General features: G+C 37.9%; 2 protein-coding genes and 1 long non-coding RNA gene across 7 annotated transcripts in view; 1 reads left to right on the top strand and 2 right to left on the bottom strand.

The window, feature by feature from the left end:
- LOC112573597 (dynein heavy chain 3, axonemal-like) overlaps window positions 1-5,867 on the bottom strand; it is a 107,522-nt gene extending 101,655 nt beyond the window's left edge. For all 4 annotated transcript variants that reach the window (XM_025254109.1, XM_025254127.1, XM_025254117.1 and 1 more), the window contains exons 1-2: window positions 5,482-5,867; window positions 3,791-3,889 (exon numbers count right to left, since the gene is read on the bottom strand). In XM_025254109.1, the coding sequence (XP_025109894.1) occupies window positions 3,791-3,889; window positions 5,482-5,517 (135 nt within the window). In that variant the 5' untranslated portion in view covers window positions 5,518-5,867. The remainder of the gene's footprint in view (window positions 1-3,790; window positions 3,890-5,481) is intronic.
- Window positions 5,868-5,882: 15 nt separating this feature from the next.
- LOC112573669 lies at window positions 5,883-7,200 on the top strand. The gene is made up of 2 exons (XR_003101270.1): window positions 5,883-5,924; window positions 6,181-7,200. It is a non-coding gene; the product is annotated as an uncharacterized LOC112573669 (long non-coding RNA).
- Window positions 6,916-19,816, bottom strand: part of LOC112573620 (dynein heavy chain 3, axonemal-like) — a 57,519-nt gene continuing 44,618 nt past the window's right edge. Inside the window, exons 59-74 of one of the 2 annotated variants that reach the window (XM_025254158.1) lie at window positions 19,237-19,479; window positions 18,700-18,860; window positions 18,051-18,208; window positions 16,778-17,139; window positions 16,375-16,491; window positions 16,132-16,222; window positions 15,284-15,390; window positions 14,422-14,565; window positions 13,847-14,010; window positions 13,283-13,436; window positions 12,900-13,028; window positions 12,469-12,734; window positions 11,255-11,343; window positions 10,723-10,844; window positions 9,654-9,743; window positions 6,916-9,048 (exon numbers count right to left, since the gene is read on the bottom strand). In XM_025254158.1, coding sequence (XP_025109943.1) covers window positions 8,842-9,048; window positions 9,654-9,743; window positions 10,723-10,844; window positions 11,255-11,343; window positions 12,469-12,734; window positions 12,900-13,028; window positions 13,283-13,436; window positions 13,847-14,010; window positions 14,422-14,565; window positions 15,284-15,390; window positions 16,132-16,222; window positions 16,375-16,491; window positions 16,778-17,139; window positions 18,051-18,208; window positions 18,700-18,860; window positions 19,237-19,479 — 2,604 coding nt within the window. In that variant the 3' untranslated portion in view covers window positions 6,916-8,841. The remainder of the gene's footprint in view (window positions 9,049-9,653; window positions 9,744-10,722; window positions 10,845-11,254; window positions 11,344-12,468; window positions 12,735-12,899; window positions 13,029-13,282; window positions 13,437-13,846; window positions 14,011-14,421; window positions 14,566-15,283; window positions 15,391-16,131; window positions 16,223-16,374; window positions 16,492-16,777; window positions 17,140-18,050; window positions 18,209-18,699; window positions 18,861-19,236; window positions 19,480-19,816) is intronic. The other variant, XM_025254165.1, reaches the window with a different exon arrangement.

The following is a 19,816-nucleotide window of genomic DNA, read 5'->3' as shown; positions in this document are numbered from 1 at the left end:
ATCTGCAAACGTCTTACGGTTCACACTATGCTTCTCAATGAGGGGACCAAGCTGCGATGTGTAAATAGAAAATAGAACTGGGCCCAAAATAGAGCCCTGCGGGACACCGCACAGCAATGGAACTGTCACAGAAGAAGCTTGATTGACCATCACCCTTTGTGTACGATCACTGAGGTAGGAATGGAACCACTGCCCACCTCCATCTGGAGACGAGTTAGTAGAGTGGTGTGATCAATGACATCGAAGGCCGCACTCAGATCAAGGAGGACCACAAGAGTCACATTCCCTGCATCTGCACTGCACAGAAGATCGTTCATAAGACGCAGAAGGGCTGTCTCACAGCTGTGCCTGGGTCTGTACGCCGACTGGAATTTATCCAATAAGCTGTAGCGGTCCAGGTGGAGTGTCAACTGCTGAGCAAACGACACGCTCCACAAGCTTCAAAACAAAAGGCAAATTCGACACAGGTCTATAGTTTTTACATGAGCTCGGGTCCAAGTTGTGCTTCTTTAAGACAGGCTTAATCACAGCTGTTTTAAATTGTCTGGGTACAGTGGCAGAGAAAAGGCTAGCATTGACTATGTGTACGAGTACAGGAAGCAGAATGTCAAGGTGCTGGAGAAGAACACGAGTGGGGATAGGATCATCCACAGAAGTGGTTGGGCTACAACGCCGAACTAATTTCAATAGTTCATCTTCTGTCACTGGTTGAAAGTTAGAGAGGGGCGTGCCACAAAACAAGTCACTGGTTTGCTCCACAGTATCAACCGAGTCACTGAAGCTGTCCATTATGGTCTTTGTCTTGTCTTCAAAGTAAGCACTTAATGTACTTGCAGCGGTTCGGTCATCCATCTCTGGAAGAACAGGCTGAGGCACATCTTTACCCAGGAGACCATTCACAACTGCGAACATCTTGTGGGAATCAGAAACTGCAGATCTTAGAATATTCATAACATACCACGACCTAGCTTTGACAATGATGGCTGAACATTGGCTCCTTGTATGGCGATAAATCTGATGATCCACCTCCAGTCTACTCTTGAGCCATTTGCGCTCCACCTGACGCCTGACCTTCTTGGCTTGGCGCACCTCTGGAGTAAACCACGCGGTATCAGGACGCTCAGTAATGCACCTCTTTTTCACAGGCGCAAACTTGTCAAGAAGAGCAGTCAGGGTGCTGTTGTACAGAGCCACAAGCTCATCCACATTGTCAGGAGGGGAGATCAGGAGAGCAGAACGCTGAAGTTCAGTACGAAAAGAATCAGAGTCCATGCCCCGCACATTTCTAGTATACACAGTCTTTCTCGGTAAGCCAGGCCTTGACATGCTGGTAGTAAACAACACAAGAAAATGATCCGAAAGTTGCAAGTCTTCCACAACAATAGACCTAACAGTGTGATGGCCGGGTCTCGCAATAACCCAGTCCAAGGTGTGACCCTTACAGTGGGTAGAGGAGTTGACATGTTGAACAAGATCAAGGGAATCCAGCAGCTGACAAAGTCTCTTAGTGTCAGGGTCAGATGGCACATCAAAATGAAGATTCACATCTCCAAGAATTAGCAAGTATTTGTTGGCAGCAGCTAGGTTGGAGACCAGGGATATAAACTCTTCACAGAATGCTGAATTAGTCACTTTGTTGATTCTAGAGTAAGGAGGTTGATACAGAAGCAAGACATGAAACGTCAGTGAACGACGAGTGAGGGCAAAACTGAGTGACTCAAAAGTCTTGAACGTTTCTGACACCAAAGGCCTCAGAAGCAAGGATTTCTTATATACAGCAGCAATCCCACCACCACATCTATCTCCAGACCTGGGATTGTGAATGAATGAGTATCCCACGGGAGTGATTTGCTTGATAACAAGTTCATCTCCAGCCTCCCTAAGCCACGTCTCAGTGAGCAACAGCAAATCCAGTGACTTGTCAATAATCATATCGTGAATGTCCACGGCCTTCCTGACGACAGACTGGGCGTTGAGGAGGCCACATAACAGTTGAGTCTGAACTATCTTACTCTCAGACGAACTTGTAATATCTAGCGTTTCTGATGTAAGGGGGTCAACACTAGATCCATCTTCATTCACAATAGACATACAGTGAGGGGACAGATCTGTGAACTGGAAAGGGAATGCCGGAGTAGGGGAGGTGGGCGGAGGAACAGCAGTAACACTGGTGTCACAAGAAATTAATGAGACGTCAATAGGCACAGGGTTGACATCATTCACCAACACAGTGGTGAAGGGGCCATCAAGGACAGATGCAATGGAGCATGAAGAATTACAGGAACAGAGCCGTAGCCCCAAAGACAAACTTTCCACAGAGGCAGCAAGTCCTGGAGGCTCACTGGTGCCAGAGCTTGGTGCTAACACTTGCACTAAGTCTGAACGGGAATGAGCAAGTCTACATGCACGCACTTTCCTCCCACCATGTACTCCACACACAGTTTTCTTAGTTCACTGCGCTTTGACATAATCAGCTTAATATCTCTGTCACACACACATATATACATACATATACAGAACACACATATAGACCCACAAAAGTACCTACACAAAAAACACACATGCACAAAGGAGTGGAAGGTTTGAAAAGAGAAGGCATTAGCCACCACTAAAAGTGTTTCTGGAAACATGTATTAATGCCAGACAAAAAAGTACTGTGGCAGAAGTGTGAAGTGATGGTGGCAAAGCATTCCAGACTCAGATATCCTGGAACAAGGCTATGCACACAGTAATATTAGAGTGAGGCCACCTTATAGTCAACACAAGTACAGACAGGTAACCAGTGCAACTCTAACAGGAGTGGTGTCACACAATCTGATCAGTGCTTAAGATAGACAACATGGACTCCTTGAAGCTTGTCAAGTAGGCTGTTGAAGAAGCTCAACAGGGAGCTGGAATAGTCCCAGCTAGGACAGCACATATGCACTTACAATATATACATGAAAGTGTCACCCCAGAGACAGTATGTTCCACAAGGGATTTTAAAGTATTCAGTGATGATGACTCTTCAGCTTTAACATATGCTACATTGTACTCATTCTAAAACATTTTATCCAGCTTATGTCTTATGATCTTTGCTACCTTGATCTTTGTGTATGACTTTGGATTATGTCTTTTTCGCCTACTGAGGTTCTATGGGTTGGGATAAGCATTATAAAACTGTGCTATTAAAACACAAATTAGTAGTAGAAATGTTAACTCCTACTCGCTGGAAAAAGATATACAATGGCTAAGATAGTGGTATACCTAAAATTCCTTCTCTCTGGTTGGTCCACTTACTCACTGCCTCAAGTAGGTGGTTGCTTACTTCTACCAAATGTTGGCTTTTCTCTATGGAGGAAAGCATGATGAAGGGGAGACACCTGAAATAGTAGGTCCTTTGCCAGCCTTCTGCACAGGTGTTACATTCTAAGACAAGTGTGTGTGGCCTGCAAAGAGCTCTAAGTTCTGTACTTTACAGTCCCTACAGCAGTAGTGATAGCACTTTATCACTACTCTACTGGAGTAGCCTGTCACTGCAGCATACAGCAACATCTGGCAAGAATGAGCACATTGAAAAACCCCTTCAAAATGGCAACAAATGGCTCACAACATTATTATAATAATGGATTTTATAATTTTGTTTTAAACTAAACAAAAGATATGCTCCAGCAAAGTAGAAATATTTTTATTATTACCAATTAACTGGATAGATCTTCATTTATCATACTGACTTTACAATATTTAATCCTTTTTTCACTAAAAAGTTTATTGTACAAATTAAAAATTTATATGAGCTTATTTTCTTTACCTGATACAGATCTGTTAAATTATCTGTTACATCAGGTGGTAAAGTTACAGACGGTATGTTGTTTGTCCTTCCACAACTGAATGTAGGTGTTTCAGTCCCCTAAATTGGAAACAAATCATTTTCAAAGAATCACAATACTGAGAAACAAAGAAACAAATCGCAAAGGGACTACATTTATAACATTCTGAAGCTATAAGGTCATAGAGGTTCTCAAAATCAATAGACGCTTTGAAGGTTACCTCAATTTCTCTTTGACTTCTATGGTGATTGATCCATTCTTTAAGAGACTTTTGAACATAACATAACTGGACAAGTTATAATTTTGCTTGGCTGGTAGTCTCATATAGGAGCCATGAAATTGTACGTGTGAAGGCAGGCAATAACTAAAATTTATAAACAGCATATGGCTAATTCATAATTTTGGATAAAGATATGGGTCAGCAAGAAATAGTTCAATAGATAAAATTCCTTATATGCAATTACCCATAGCTTCAAAATCTAGTTTAGTCAAAGATGAGCTTCTTTTACTGAAGTAGAGTTTGACCACAAAAATCTGCATCTGTTAATAACATTTAGACACACTAGATATGTGGTAGTAATAAGAAGTACATTTATAAAGTACCTTTTCTCCAGCATGAGCTGGACTTAAAACATTTATGTACAGGCCCCGCAATGCCTGAGGCATAGGGATTAATTTGGAGCCTAGTTACCATATTAGTCAAAAGCGTGGGGCCCCTAATATCAAAAGTGCAGGGCCATTAATTGGCATCTGCCTGCATGGCCCTTAATGAAGGCGATTTGGAGAGTGCTATAGAATTTCTATAGAATGTCGTATGGCAGGAAAGATATGTAGCCAGAAGTTGCTCTCAGCAAGCACAATTCATTTGAAAAGCTAATCCAGGCAGCAAATATCTATATATATATATCACAGTTCCAGTCATAGAACAAAATAGGTAGAATTTTGTTGTTGTTGTTGTTGTTGTTCATATGGTTGAATGCCTCTTTGAAAAACCATAATGAGTTCACAAGAAGTTGGAAGGGAAGCAGTGCAAATCCACCGATATACTATTTTCAACTCGTTCAACTGTTCGTCCAGTATACCTGGATTTTTTTTTTTTTAATGACTTTAGGCAATTTATGTTGCTGTTATTAGTCGCTTGATTGTTTCTACTGATATTTGCATCAATGAGATTTTTCGGAATTTATAATGAAACTAGCACAAAATTCAACATGACTTCTATGGTACTGGCATTTTACTTATTCTGCCAAGAGGTACTATGAAAATGTCTGCCATTGTCATAGTGGCGACTGCACAAATTAATGATTATCACTCTAAATGACTTGTGTCTATTCTTGCTTCCTTTTAATCCTCTAATTTATTGAATTTATTACTTCGCGACTGTGTCTGGTCGGCACAGTTCTCTTGCTAGGTTTCTCTGTAAACCTCACAGTTCGATGTAGGAACGTCCCTGCATGGCGGAGATCTAGCGTCAGCAACTCAACTATAGACATGCGCAAAGCCCGCACAGAAGATGACATATAAGGAAGCGTACATGAGAAACCGCAACTTTCTTTCCTGGACAATGTTTATTTGTTTGCTTGCGCTTTACAGCACCTAAGGTTACACCACAGCGATCTTTCCTGCGGAATCATTTCATTTGACATGACCGTTTCCATTCAGGTATTCTCACCTTCATACGTTCCAGACCCCGTTGTTGATTATTCATGTTCGATGCTTCTCTTTGATTCCCCTGCAGTCAAAATACGCAAAATACACAAAACACGAAAAATGTGGGCAAGGAATTGTGCCTATAAAAGGTGCCGGACCTAAACTCGGAAATTTAGCTGTCACCCGATGTCCAGCCTCAGCACCACCTTGGACGAAAGTTCGAGTCACACTTCTACGTAGCGTCTGAAAAGTTACTGCAGCCGAAATATCTGTTAGTTCTGGTATGTAAAGTCGAAAGAACGATTTTTTGCCTTTTAATATGAATAATGCATAATGTTTCCAACCAACAGAAAGTAGGGTACTTAATGCATTTCTTGGTCATGACAACGCAAAAGGACAGAACTATATCTTTCTCGATTCTGCCACCAACACAACTGACGTCTGGAGAGAGGATTAAGCTTTTCTGTAAGTTCAATAAGGAAGGTTTTATTTATTATGTTCTGTCCGGTGGGTCCAGCAAAATAATCTGACAGGCCAGACAGTATGTGCGGAGAGAGAGAGAGATAATTTCATTACTCTTGCTGCGTGAAACGAGGATTTACAATTATGCGCACGCACCCTCGAAGAGAATGAGTAAGATTATTTAATTGACACTTGTTTTTTAATCTATCCATTAAAGATATTTATTTCATCATTCATTTTCGCTGAATCGTACTTGCAGTTCAAAATATTAAGGTCGTTGGGAATGTACCAGGGATGCCTGGGTACGGTGCGCTACGGCTGGCAGACCGCTTCACGTATCTTGGGAGCATCGTCAACAAGGATGGTGGAGTGGACAGTGACATCAACAAGGTCAGGCATGCTTTTAACAGCCTACGCCCCATCTGGAACTCTCAAGCATTATCCTTCCACAGCAAGACCCGCATCTTCAAATCAAATATGAAGGCAGTCCTACTGTATGGTTCTGAAACTTGGAAAATGACAAATACCACCACCAACAAGCTCCAGACCTTTACTAACCAATGCCTACGCCATATCCTGGGAAAAGATGGCCTGAAAAGATCTCTAACATCAGCCTGTGGTAAAAAGCAACCAAAATCCCACTAGCTAAGACACCAAGAAGCACAAATGGGGCTGGATAGGACACACCCTATACAAACCAGCTGATACCATTATTATTAGGCTTGACTGGATCACTCAGGGAGAGTTGGGAGGCCAAAGTAGACTGGAAAAGAACAGTAGAGAGCGAGGGGAAGGATGCCGGAACCACATGGGGCCAGCTGAGGGGGACTGCTCACAACCAGATCTGCTGGAGAGGTGTTGCAGCTCTATGCTCCTCACGAAGTAGCAAGGACTAAACTAAAAACTAGTAGATTGAAATTGTTGTGTATTTACACACCCATTACTCACATATACCAAGAAACATACACAGCCTTGCCCATTTTCAAAGCTTACATATGATAGAATTCATTTTAATAACTGTCAATAGTTATGCAACACACACAAAAATCACAGTCCTACCAGTCTTCATTTTTTTATAATGCATAGTATGAATATTTACAAACAATATGTGATAATTATACTTTACAAACTTATAAATATGTTGCATTAAGTGTTCGTTATGTCAAACTCTTATCTACTACATCGAGTCACACGAACCTTGTTTTATTTACCAGCAGGCAGTAAATAAAGGTGTACACAGAAATCATTTTGTTTCATCAGTGTGAAAATCATGCACAAAGAAAAACACATCAGATGCTGCATGCCAGTCCTTCAAGTGGCAGCAGTTATCAAAATAAGTATTTTCTTTTCTTCTGTCTCTTCCTAGGTATTTAAACATAAAATGACAGCAGTTTGTATAAGTATTTCCTTCTGTCTCTTAGACATTTAAAAACATACAAGAAGTCAAAAGTATTTTAATATTTTAATGTACATATGTACAATGTTTTAAATTAATCCATATACATAAATGCGACAACAAAATATCCAACCACAAAATAAAAAATATTTACCTCCTTAGCAAATTATTTTCCCATTGAGGAACTTGCACAGGATTGGTATCTGCAGTATATCTACATGAATCTGCATATTATTAGATTTTTATTTCAAATCAACAATGTGCAAATTAATTTCCCAATCTGAAGTAGTAAGTAAAGTGTGATATCACCCTGATTGACATTACTAAGCTAAATATTAAAATAAAATTACACTTCGATCTTCCACGATGCCACAATGAGATAGTATGTTGCTACCTTTACTCTCTCTTCTTCATGGCAGACACAAGAGTCAAATCACCTTTGCAAAGTTTTCCTGTGCTACACAGTTCTCAAACATAGAACTTTACACTGCATCTAGTTTAAACATCAGAGTATTTCCTGTCACTGATATTGACAATCACCAAATCAGTTTCACTGTTACCTAAAGACGAACAAAAATTTGTTTAATGGTTTGCAAATATGTGTTCAATTTTTCTCTTTTTTAAAAAAAAAAGAAGGCAATTTTTGAGCAGAATTACAGTTGGTAATTGTAAGTGGATGTTATTCATCTGATTTTAACGTCTGTGAATTTAATTCATATGTGGAAATATATTGACACTTATGGCTGGCTTTCCACATTTTTACATTTAATTAAATCAATACATTTAATATCGCCCAAACAATGTGAGAAGTCATTTGTTAAATGAACTCTAATAAATCATACAGAAACATTAAAATTTAAGTCATGAGTGAGTTAAATAAGACACCTTACTCTGGTCAGGTAAACTACAAAAATCAAATATTTGACACACACACAAAGAAAAATTAAGGCATTTTCTGGACCCTTAGGGTTTTAAGAATCAGCAAACGTGATGAAAGTTTCAGTAAGTGCTACTTTTTTCCTTAAGCGTGAAGGTTTAATCTTCCTTCTTCCAAACTTTGTTTGGTCCTTGCAGCTTTGAGATTCTAACAAGGAATGAACAAAAGACTAAGATAAAATACAGCATGAACTGAGCTGATCAGCAATAAATCTATTATGTGAGCAAAAGTTCCAGTCTGGAGACGTTTTAGATGAAAAATCTTTGTATAACAGTTATGCACCATTTCACAGATCAAGGAGCCAAAGCTATTTGTCCCTTTACTAAAAAACATATTCAGTGACAATATATCACAGCTAAGTAAGAGCACGTCATATGTGGCTTGGAAATTGCCAAAACATTTAAATATATAGGTTTTCAAGAAATGAGCATAAATTTCAAATGAAAGACATTATAACCAAGTTAGGGTGGACGGTAGTGTTTTACCCAAGTCTGGACTGGTCATAAAAGATACTGAAACTATGAAACAGAAGACAAAAATGTCTTTATGATGATGGAATTCTGTCTCTGGTCAAGTTTGTTAACTGCTTAGTCATCTAGCTGACACAAAGCCGCAACACCACGATTGATCCAGTGCATCTGGGGTTTGTCTGTCAGCAGTTTGATGAAAAGAACAAAGTTAGTGGAATGTCCAGTGGTTGAGAGAACACCTCGCCTTGCTGAAGTTTTGTACACTGGACATCTGTAGCTGGGTACTTCTGTGAACTTGCTCACCTGGTTTGGCTTTAGCCAGATCTGTAAAGCTTGGTCAAGGTAACTGACAAGATGTGTAACATAAACACCCTAAAAATTTTCTCATGTTTATCAGTGCATTACTTGTATCAATTTCATGTACAAAAAAGCATGCATTTTTGCCACCTGCACTGAAATCTTTGTGCTGAAAAAATGGACATAATATTAAATTTCTGAATCTAACGAAGAACTGCTTTTTTTGTCTTTTTTCACACCACTGGCATTTTAGCAATAAGATGTCAGTTCACACCCTAGCCTTGTTCTGCACATGCTGCAAATAACCAACCCTTACTAGACAATGATTTTAACAAAATGTTGTCTGCAACAGTATATACTGTTATTATATAATAACAGGATTAAGGGTAATCTAATTTCTTCCTTTAGCATATGGATAATGACTGAATTGTGAAATTGTTTTATTTCCACTGTCCATGTTGTATGGGCATGCATTTTTAATTCTCCTCTAGATGCTTGTTGTGAGCATGTTGGGTCACCATAGCACTCAGAAATGTAAACATTAACAACAAATGTCCAGACACATGCATACATAAAAAAGGAAATGGAAAAATAATTTAGTCACAAACAGTAGGATTTGAAGCAAAGGATACAACAGGCAGCTGATCGAAGAGGATTTTGGGAAGAGATTCTCCAATTCTCATCCGCTCTCTGTCCCAGCGAGCCCCTTCAAGAAACAGACCCTGAACAAACCAATGACTAATTATTCAATAACCAATCACATGGTAAGCCTACATGGGACTTAAAATGTAAAAAGTATTCATGTGTATGGACAAATCACAATGTCATAGAAAAAGAAAAGAATTAAAGAATGGAAAGGAAGTAAAGGAAAAAAGTAAAGTGAAGAATGGAAGGAAAATAAACCATAAAAATAGAGATATATATATTAAAATACACATGACTAGACAATGCGCTGCTGTTACATATGCTAGTACTTTTTCACACCCTTCCTTTTGTAATATCATGTTACTCTCAGCTCTTGTTCTTGTTATTCGGTTCCTCTTTGTGTTTGCTGTATTTGATTTTATTCTTCGTTAAGTACGGTTGTTTATTCTTTTATAGCTCATATATGTTATTTGTTTGTTTTCCTGTCCCTCATATGCTGTCCATGTTTCGTTCTTGTTCTTAAGCACTAAGAGCATACTCCTTAGGAGTGTGAGTATGCACTTTAAAAATTTTGCATTTATTATTATATATGCTTTCAAATGAACATGCATGAAATATATATTAAAATATATATCCTAATATATATCCACAAATATATATCCTAAACATACAGAAGATAATATTCAAGTTTGCGTGTCTGCAAACTTTTTCTTCCATATTTTTTATATTCTTTGAATATTCTTTAATACCTAAATATTGAGCATTGAAAGATCAAAATCTAAAAGCAAAGAGATGCACAGAAGATAGAAATAAAAAAGTTTGTTTCTTTACTATAAAACAAAATGTTTTAATGCACTAAAGGAAGAGTGTTAAGTTATCCCTTGTACCTTGCAACATAAAGATGAATGAAAAGGATGTAAGAGATCAAATGAATGTGACAATCTAATAACTTTCCTTCTTATAGCCTACAACATTAATGTACTAATCATTATGAATAAAAAGGAAATACAACTGTACCACATTAACAACTGAATGAAGGAATGACTTCAAACTTACAAATACAAATGCACCATCATTCGGCTTTTGTGGCATGTCTTTTTCCTCCTTCATCACCTCAAACTCAAAACCAACCAAATCAATGGGAATGTGGTATTTTCGAGCAAAGTTCTGTGACACACCTGTGGCATAGTAAAGGCTAGTCAAGAATTTCCAAGAAGAAATCCAATATAATAAAACATTTACCTGACAAAAAGTGATATTGCACAAGTGGTGCAAATACTAAAGTATTTCAATGGTAAATGTACATTTGGTTTTTTCCAGAAAAGGTGATATCCTTCCCCAGTCAGTATAAATACTAGAGATGAGCAGAAATAATCATTTTGTAACATAAAATGTGGATGATATGTTCCACCTCTATCACTTGCTTGTTAAAAACCGCAATTTGGGATGACTTTAAGAAAGACTAATGTTTAACTGTCCTTCAAAGAGAAGTATGGTAATCTCATGTGGAATTATGTTCCTTAATTTTTTTGGAAAGGCAGTAATGGTAATAATAAAGTACTTTTCAATCTCTTGTAAAAGTTCTTACCAGTCAAGAAAGACTGAGTAAAGTAAAACCCAGATAGCCAGAAAGTTTTGGGGGCACCCTTGTCAATCCAGTCCTGGAAAAACTTCAGTCTAAAAGAGAATAAAGCATGTACTGCAGTGTAAAACTGTTTAATATTAGGTAAAATCTGTAACAATAAATGCTGCCCCAACATGAAATTTTAGTGTTAGCAATTAAGCTATAAAACATACATCTGTTACTAATTTGTTGCACAAACATCAAATGCATTTTAAATTGTTATTTTTAATGACATGAATTGACTAAAATTTCTGCTTCTGATGTCACAGCAGTCTACAGCGAATATGAAAGCTTGGAGAATGTACTAATGTGGCAATGCCCAGTCAGTGAGCCAACATTTGTGATATCACAGCAAAAGAGGTCTTGACCTCCTTCTAAAACTGTAGTGTTCACAGGCTTGTATCTCTTACACAAAAAAGACATTTTTGCTCACATTGTGGGAATTAGTATCTTTCAATGGATTAAGCACATTTTCAAATAATTTTCCGGTTAGGTTAATTTAAGATTTTATCTAAACTTCAAATAATTGTGTGTGCATGTGTGCATTCATATTTTCATGGGTATTTTGACACAATGAGGATGAACCACCGAAAAGTGAAGTACAAGTCTAAAACAACTAGTCCCTTTGACCCAAAACATCAACCTCAATCCAGAGTTCTACTGAACCCTGCCAACATCAGATAAACTGATATAAAACCAAGTTATTCCAACACCAATGGTCCATTTGACCCTTGCACAGAAGACACATACAGAGAAGAAATCTCACAAATGCGCATTTTTTTTCTGTAATCATTTAAAAAAAACTTCATCTTTATTTATTTTGAATGTTTGAATCAAATGTGTCCATAGACACCCAGTTAACATTTAGCAAGTTTTGGTGCTTGGGTATTCATTGAGCCTGAAGCACATCTGCGTATTGTGTATTGTCTAGTGGTCTTGCCTTCAGTGGCTTTGTCTAATCACAACAAAAAGTTGCAGCGCAAACAATAGTTTCCCCTCACTTATGTATAGTGCACTAACAATGCATAAGCTCGGAGGGCAATATTTGAAGTGGGTCAGTTCAACTTTCAGCACTAGGACGCTTGCATGCATCAATCTGAGTGTGGGTGGAGGTCAGCAGGGCTTGTAGGTCAATGTGGTTTTAGGTCAAAGTATCTGGTAACCTTTTAACCACCTACCTTTGAAGCAAGTCTGTTATGTAAGACCCCATAGGTTTCAGAGATGGATAAGACTTGGCTGCCCAAACAGCAGGAACCTTGCCCACTAACATGCTGTTGAAGACTTCCTCTAACTCTGAAGACATGACTACCAGACCTTTAATGGCCTTCTGGAGATTCTGAAGTGAGCTTCGCACAACTTTGGTCAAGCGGTTGAAGCGGATGAGCTCTTGTCTCAGCACAGTGTTCATAGAGTCATTGTACAGCACTGGGTATTTCTTCATAACCTTTGTTAGAGATAAATTGCATAGGTAAATACCTGAAGTAATTCCATTTCTAATAATAGTGCAGCCATTTTTATAATTAAATTATAAAACTAGTTAAAGAAAGCTATTTGACATGGCCAGAGATGAAGAAGAGACAAATATCTTGTAAAAGACAAGTATACTCACAAACTCGATATCAAAGTCCTTTGGTAGTTTTCCAAGGATATCAGCTGCCAACTCTTGGATAACCTGGCCTGAAGATTTACCTTTACCTCCTGACTGTCTTGGTAGTGTCAATAAGATGCTGTCAAACAGCTGCAACACCAACAGCATGTTATGACCTTTTTTGTCTTTTTTTTTTAGTTTGTGATCATGATTGTTTTACTTAAAGATAATGGTGCTTTCAGTACTCTTAATACACTGAGCATGGATTGGAGCTATAGTCATCATGCGACATTTGGTCACTTCATGTTAATGCAATAGTGCTCAGAATTATGCAGTAAACAGCCCACATCCAGTAAGTTAAAGAAGATATACTATTACAAAACATTATAACGTTAAAGGAATACCTGTTGTGTCTCTTTGTTGTCTTTAGTGATGTCTGCATTTTCATGAAGCCCGAATACCTCTGGATTAGGATTTATTGGCAGAGTTCTTATGTAATCAATATAACTCTGGTATGGGCCCTCTGCTGGAGCATAGTATAAACCACTTGGAGAGAACCTACAAAAAAAAGTGATACCAAAAGTACAACAGTCTTTAAAATAACAGAAGCTTAGACAGGATTGACAGAAGAGTACCAAAAATATTCCACCTGGAAACCCCCCGAGTAACCTGCTGGTCCCAAGCCCAAATGAAGAAGAAGGGCTGGGAGTGGGGCTAGCTACCCCAACCTGTAAAACAACGCCTCCTACAGAAACCGCAAATACAACACAAAGATATTCGGCTCTTTAATTATTAAGATCTAAAACAAAGAAATTATCTACCTTCTCAAGCTTGGTACAAAAATTTTCAGGAAAGCATTCAACTGCATTCGCAATCTAATTAGAATGCTTGAAGTGAAGTTGCTGTATTAAATATGCTTCTAGCTGGAATAAGAACTATTTTTATGTTAATCACTATTCTCAACCTACTTGAAATTATCATCAAAGACAATGCTCTCATTGTAGAAGATTGACAATAGTGAGATGAGTAGCCTGCGATCCTTATCATCTGTGACACGGCCACCATAATTGCACTCTCCTGTTAAGTAGGTCAAGGCAGGGAGGGGCAGCTCCTCATAGTCATTCAAGAACATCTGTTACATTCAGACAGAAAAACTAATAAATAAATAATTAAATACTTTAATGTGTTACATCCATATAAAGGCTCAAAGCTCACAAAAAGCACAAATACAGCATACAAAAGCACAAAATATGTGAGAAGCTTTTTTCAAGCTTGACAGGCTTCAAAGAGTGTCATAAACTGTAAGAAAGTGTGACATATACAAAGGATCAATATTATCAAGATAACAATAATGCAAAAGCTGCCATAGAGGAATGAGAGAGAGTGGTCACCCAATGACAGTTTCTTGCCTCTGTGTATAAATAGAGAAAGGAGGTCTATGGAGATGAACTAGCATTAAACACTATACAGCGGGGTGCCCTATGTAGATGGCATCAGCCTGGAACTTGTTACTAAATAATTTGTCATTTTAATGAATACTAACCAGCATCTGTCTCATACTGATGCGCAGGTCTGACTCATTAAACTCATATGGGATGTTCCAGCCCAGAGGCCCAAATTTGCGACGCTCTTGGACCATGGCATGGAAAAAACATAGGCCAAACAGCATTTTGTGCCATTTACCTGGCTGGAAATTAAGAACAAATTGCAAGGATTTTTAGTATCAACATCATAAATTGGCTTAAAACTTTAATGCCATTGTTATATTGGACATGGAAAATCAATTAATCAATAGCACATTTCCATCTAAGATTTTTTGTTCATGTTACTGACCTTGAATTATGTTAGTACTTAATGAAAGAAGTTAATAGACCATAAAAAATGTGATTTCTAGATTAAAAAGAATCTCTTAAACATATTTAAATATATTTACCAATGGGTAAAATTGTCCTAACTTGGGTTAACTAGCTGGTTGTTTTCCTGACAGGCAAACTCCTGACAAGAGTCACGGACGAGGGAAAGTTAACAAACCAGCATAGAGGAAATTCCCCCAAAAGGGTACTATTGTACAGGCATTATGGGGTAAGGGTGAAGCAGGAAACAACTTACAACTAAAATGATAAAAATTTTAAATAACAAGAAGCTGCAGAAAATCTAAATCATTGATTCTAATCTAATGATGTTCTTTAAGCAATAAAAATGTAAATTTATTTTCCTTTATGAACAAAATGACCAGCAAACAGAAAAAGCCTCGTCATGTTGATTGCAATCTTTAGTTTCACTTTCTGTATTGTCTGCTACTCTTGTTATGAATAAATAAAAATCGGGTTTTAGCTACTATCTATTCTGAGGTAGGCTAACAGATGTAAATGTGCATCATAAATATGATTCTTCAGTAAATGAACCTTGTTGCAGCCATTGAAGAAGTTTGTGTCAGAGATTGGATCATTAAGGAAAGACCTTAAGAGGTTGGCACGCAGTCCTTTGGGTGGTTCATTAGTCATCTTTACACCTGCATGAGGATGGAAGAACTTAAAATGAAAAGAAGACAATGACAGTATAATGATCTGACATCACATTTTAATATAACCAATAGCATACAAGAAATAGAAAATAATGCAGGGGAAAGGTGTTATTTTGCATTTTAGATCTGTGCATTAGAAATGTCAATGTCAAACTGATTTCTTTTCTACAACTGCTAAAGTTTTGATGGTGAGCTGTCACAGCAAGCTTGGTGCTCAGTAAATGCAGATCTGATAGGCTAACATTGTGCATCTCTCTGAAACTAGTTTGTGACTGTTAGTGTAATGCTAACAAGAGTTGTCATTATGGAACCTTATTTCTATCTGCAAAAGTGAAGTCCCTCCACCAAAGATTGACAGCTGAGCTTTCATAAAAAAACATTGTACTAACTCTCAACTACTATATAAAGCACAACTTTATTCCCTTACTAAAGATTTCATACAATAGCAAGGATACAGACCGCATATGTGCTGATGGCGTTATTTAACATGAGTGGCCACACTATATGGACACACAATAATCTTATTGGTTTGTTTGTTTGGTTTTAGATCAACATTCATTATTAATGTCTGTGTGCTTTTCTTTCTTTCCTTTTTTTTATATAAAGCACATTGAGCCTCACTTTTATGGTGATGTAAAGTGCTATATAAATTAACTTTAATAATAATAAAAGGCAAATACATTCTATCACATAAATTCTGTTCCTTGCCACCCAGAAATGTGGGCATACCATTTTGCAAAATGGAGACAGGAAACTCTTCTGAAGGGTAGCTGGTCAGCCAGAGGCGGAATTCATTGCTTGTTGACTCAGGAACAATGACCTACAACAGCAAGCCCAAGTTTCCAAACTATTTGTGCAATAAGGCTAAGCAGCTGGTATGCATATCGGCTTCATACTATTTTGAATCTCCTAAATTTTAAAATAAAACAGAGCCTCTGTTTCAAGCATCATCTGACAAAGCATTTTACCCACCTCCTCACAAATCTTTTCCAGCTTTGGCATCCAACTTGTTGCCAAGTGGCAGTTCTGGAGGACTACCCAGGAGCCATCACTGATGCCAGCATCAATCATTTTGGCTGCAATAGGACCCTAGAAATACATTAATTAAAGAATTAACTGCGGTTGCCTCACAGTAAGTACATGTGTGCTAGATCAGTTTAAATGTTAATCTGAATCAAACAAGAAATTACGCTAAAAAAAAAAAATTTATAGAACATGATGCTGGTATATCACATGTACTTTTTGTGTAATTAGTATATGCTGCTGAAAACATTTTCCACTTTTTATTTCGTACTTTGTAAAAACCTTTCTTTAACATCTAGGCAAAAGCAGCTGAGAATTCAGTTAAATATAAAAAACCATGGCTATTACTGACCTGTCCTTGTCCAAGTGAAATAGTCTGAATCCTGTTGCCAGCATAGCCAAGATCAGCTCCAAACTTCAGCAAAGCTGCCATGGGATCAGCACCAGGGGAGAGGACAAAGATTAAAGGCGCACAGCAGTTTGAGTCTGCAAATGACCCAGCAAGGTCAAAGGTTGGAGGCTCAATGTATGACTGTCCCAGATTGTCAACAATGTAGTCCTGCACTGCAGGAACCATCTTGTCTGGGCGCAGTGTACGAAGGATGACCATGCGATCAAGACCACCCACAGCATCAAAAGGACTGGGCAGTTTATAAGTATGGGGAGAAGAAGAGTCATAGAACAGTTTCCAAACAACAATATGCTGTTTCACATCTGAAATTACAAAATAGTAGATAATAAATTAATTTCAACGGTGAGGTATGTGATATTAATATTTTGGTTTAGAACAATATGAAAGTTCAAGATCTGACAAAAGGATCTCTAAATATTTTGGCATTAAATCTGAATCAGTATTTATAACATTAACTAGAATCTTGCACCAAATTTCTATCAGTCTGTTCCCAGAGCTCCAGTTATATAATAGCACCAACAGGATGCAAAATTATGTAATAATAATAAATGCAAAATTTGTAAAGCGCATATTCACACTCCTATGGAGCATGTTCTTAGTGCCCAAGAACAAGACATGGATAGCATATTAGGGATAGGAAAACAACATGTGAACTATGAAAGAATAAACAACAGTACTAATGATGAATAAAATCAAATACAGAAAACACAAAGAGGAACCAAATACCAAGAACTGAGAGCATCATGATATTGCAAAAGGAAGATGGGAAGGGGGAGAAAAAGGGAAAGGGTGTTAGGAGTAATGTTTATGGGAAAACGTGTATTTTCCGTGCACATTTAAAGGATTCAATTTTGGGTAGATGGCAGATATGGAAAGGGAGAGAGTTCCATCATTTCGCTGGACAGTAGCTAAAAATTTTGAAATCATATTTTGTTCAGTTTGTTTGCCATCACTTTGATTATGAATTGTGGGAATACACCATGGAACATGCTCATAAACATCACAAGATATTTTCTTCTGCCTTCAAATGCTTACAAGGTCATGGCATCAAACTGAGATATTGATGTTAATGTAAGCCAATCATGTTTTCTACTTTTGTCCTGCATTGTCAGTAATATTCACTCATGCTGAATAGACTTTTTGGTAGGGATCATAAAAAAGGAAGTTGGAAAACAAACAAAAAGTTCAAATATTGAAAGACAAGAAGACATACGCTCCATGTATCCTTTTAGATTGGGAAGGTTGGAAGCACGAACGATCTCTCCCCATGATTTTTCTCCAAGCCATTCTGGGGCAGGGTTAGGATGGGGGTTTTCAAGTGCCACTCCTCCTGTGAGAAGGAAGCGCCATACATCTTCGTCTATCCTCCCCCTGTTAAACAAATGCATTTAACTCCTTAAGATCTTGTAACACTACCACACTATAGTATACCTCAATACACATTTTGACATAAATGTACATTCTTCACCGTTATTATGCATCTCAAAGCGCATGCTTTTTATGCAAAAGGAAATGTTATGATCGTCTAAGCTTCAATTTCAAATAAGTTTTAATGAAAGATCTAAAGCACATTCAACATGGAGAGAGTGCTTGACCTCAGAATGTTTCTGCTTGAAATCTCACCTGGGCCTGTGACCCATAAACCCCTCCTGATCCCCTTCCCAGCATATAGGTAGCTGATTTATTCAGAAAGGTAAATGTCAGTGGAAGGGAAGGTTCTGCCTTTCACTCATGCCATTGACAAAACTGTATCATTAATAAGCTGGTACATCTTTCCTCACTTTTGTAATCAGTTTGTTTCTTCTAAAAAAACATACTAGCAACAAAAATTTTACGATACAGGCATTAACATAAGCACTCACCCTCCCTTCAAAATACCAATACATAGGAGAAATGAGAAGAGCAGTTTGTCCTTCTCAAACAGAGAACGGCAAACATTCCGATAAATGCTGTTGGTGAAGTGATCATTTAAGTTCACAATTCGGTCTTCAATGACATCAGATGGTGTACTGTTGATAATTGACTACAAAGCAAACAGGAGAGATATTGTGTCAAGTCAGTAATCTAAATAAGGGAAAGTTCTAGTTCACAATTCTCCACTAAATTTACATATAAATTATTGCAAGTGTCGAAAAGTACAACTGTAAACATATTCAAAAACTCTACTTATTGTAGTTGGAAATTCTGATAAGCACAAACGTGTGAATGTGTGTTTTCAGTAAGAGAGAGGGTACTATATTATTTTACACCTGTACAGGGACGTCCCTTATCAAATGTATTCCATATTCATGGCCTGGTTATATGTGTCGTGCTGAGACCCTGGCCACATGCTAGGATTCATACCATGCAAGCGTCTTTATCATTATTACAAAGAATGAGGATATAAATCATTTAAATACCTGCAGGTAGAGGTTGATAAACCAGGTGAGAGAATACTGGTACATGGGCTCGATGTTGGCCAGGTCAGAAATACAGAAAAAGAGGATGGATGAGTGTACAGCAACAGGTTTGTAGCTGTTGCGAGTCTCATCAATTTCCTTCTCTGTGGATGCAGCAATTTTCTGCTTGGCTGAGATCTCCTCAGACAGAACTTTGGATGATGAAAGGATTTTGATGGCTGCTTCATCCTCCAAGATGTTACCCTAATGTTAGGAATCAGATGAACCCTGACTTATTCTTTCTATAATAAAATTATTATTTTACCCATGCAAATGTGCAAGGTACATATCTATAAGCATGAAAAGCTATGGAATCCACCATATTGCATACTGAGCTCAATGATTTAGAACAGGGATGCACAACCTACGGCCCGCGGGCCGCGGGCCATATCCGGCCCGCGAAACTTCTGCCCACAGTGCAAGAAATCGGCATGTTAGTAATAAAAGAAGACCTTAAAAAACGAAAAAAAAAGGAAGAAGAAGTATTTATCCCCACGTAGGGGCATTTCCCAATCCTTTTTTCGATGGACGAATATTTCGA

The sequence above is a fragment of the Pomacea canaliculata genome, linkage group LG1 (genome assembly GCF_003073045.1).
Source record: "Pomacea canaliculata isolate SZHN2017 linkage group LG1, ASM307304v1, whole genome shotgun sequence".
Classification (NCBI taxonomy): Eukaryota; Metazoa; Mollusca; class Gastropoda; order Architaenioglossa; family Ampullariidae; genus Pomacea; species Pomacea canaliculata.
This window is presented reverse-complemented; position numbering and strand designations above follow the sequence as displayed.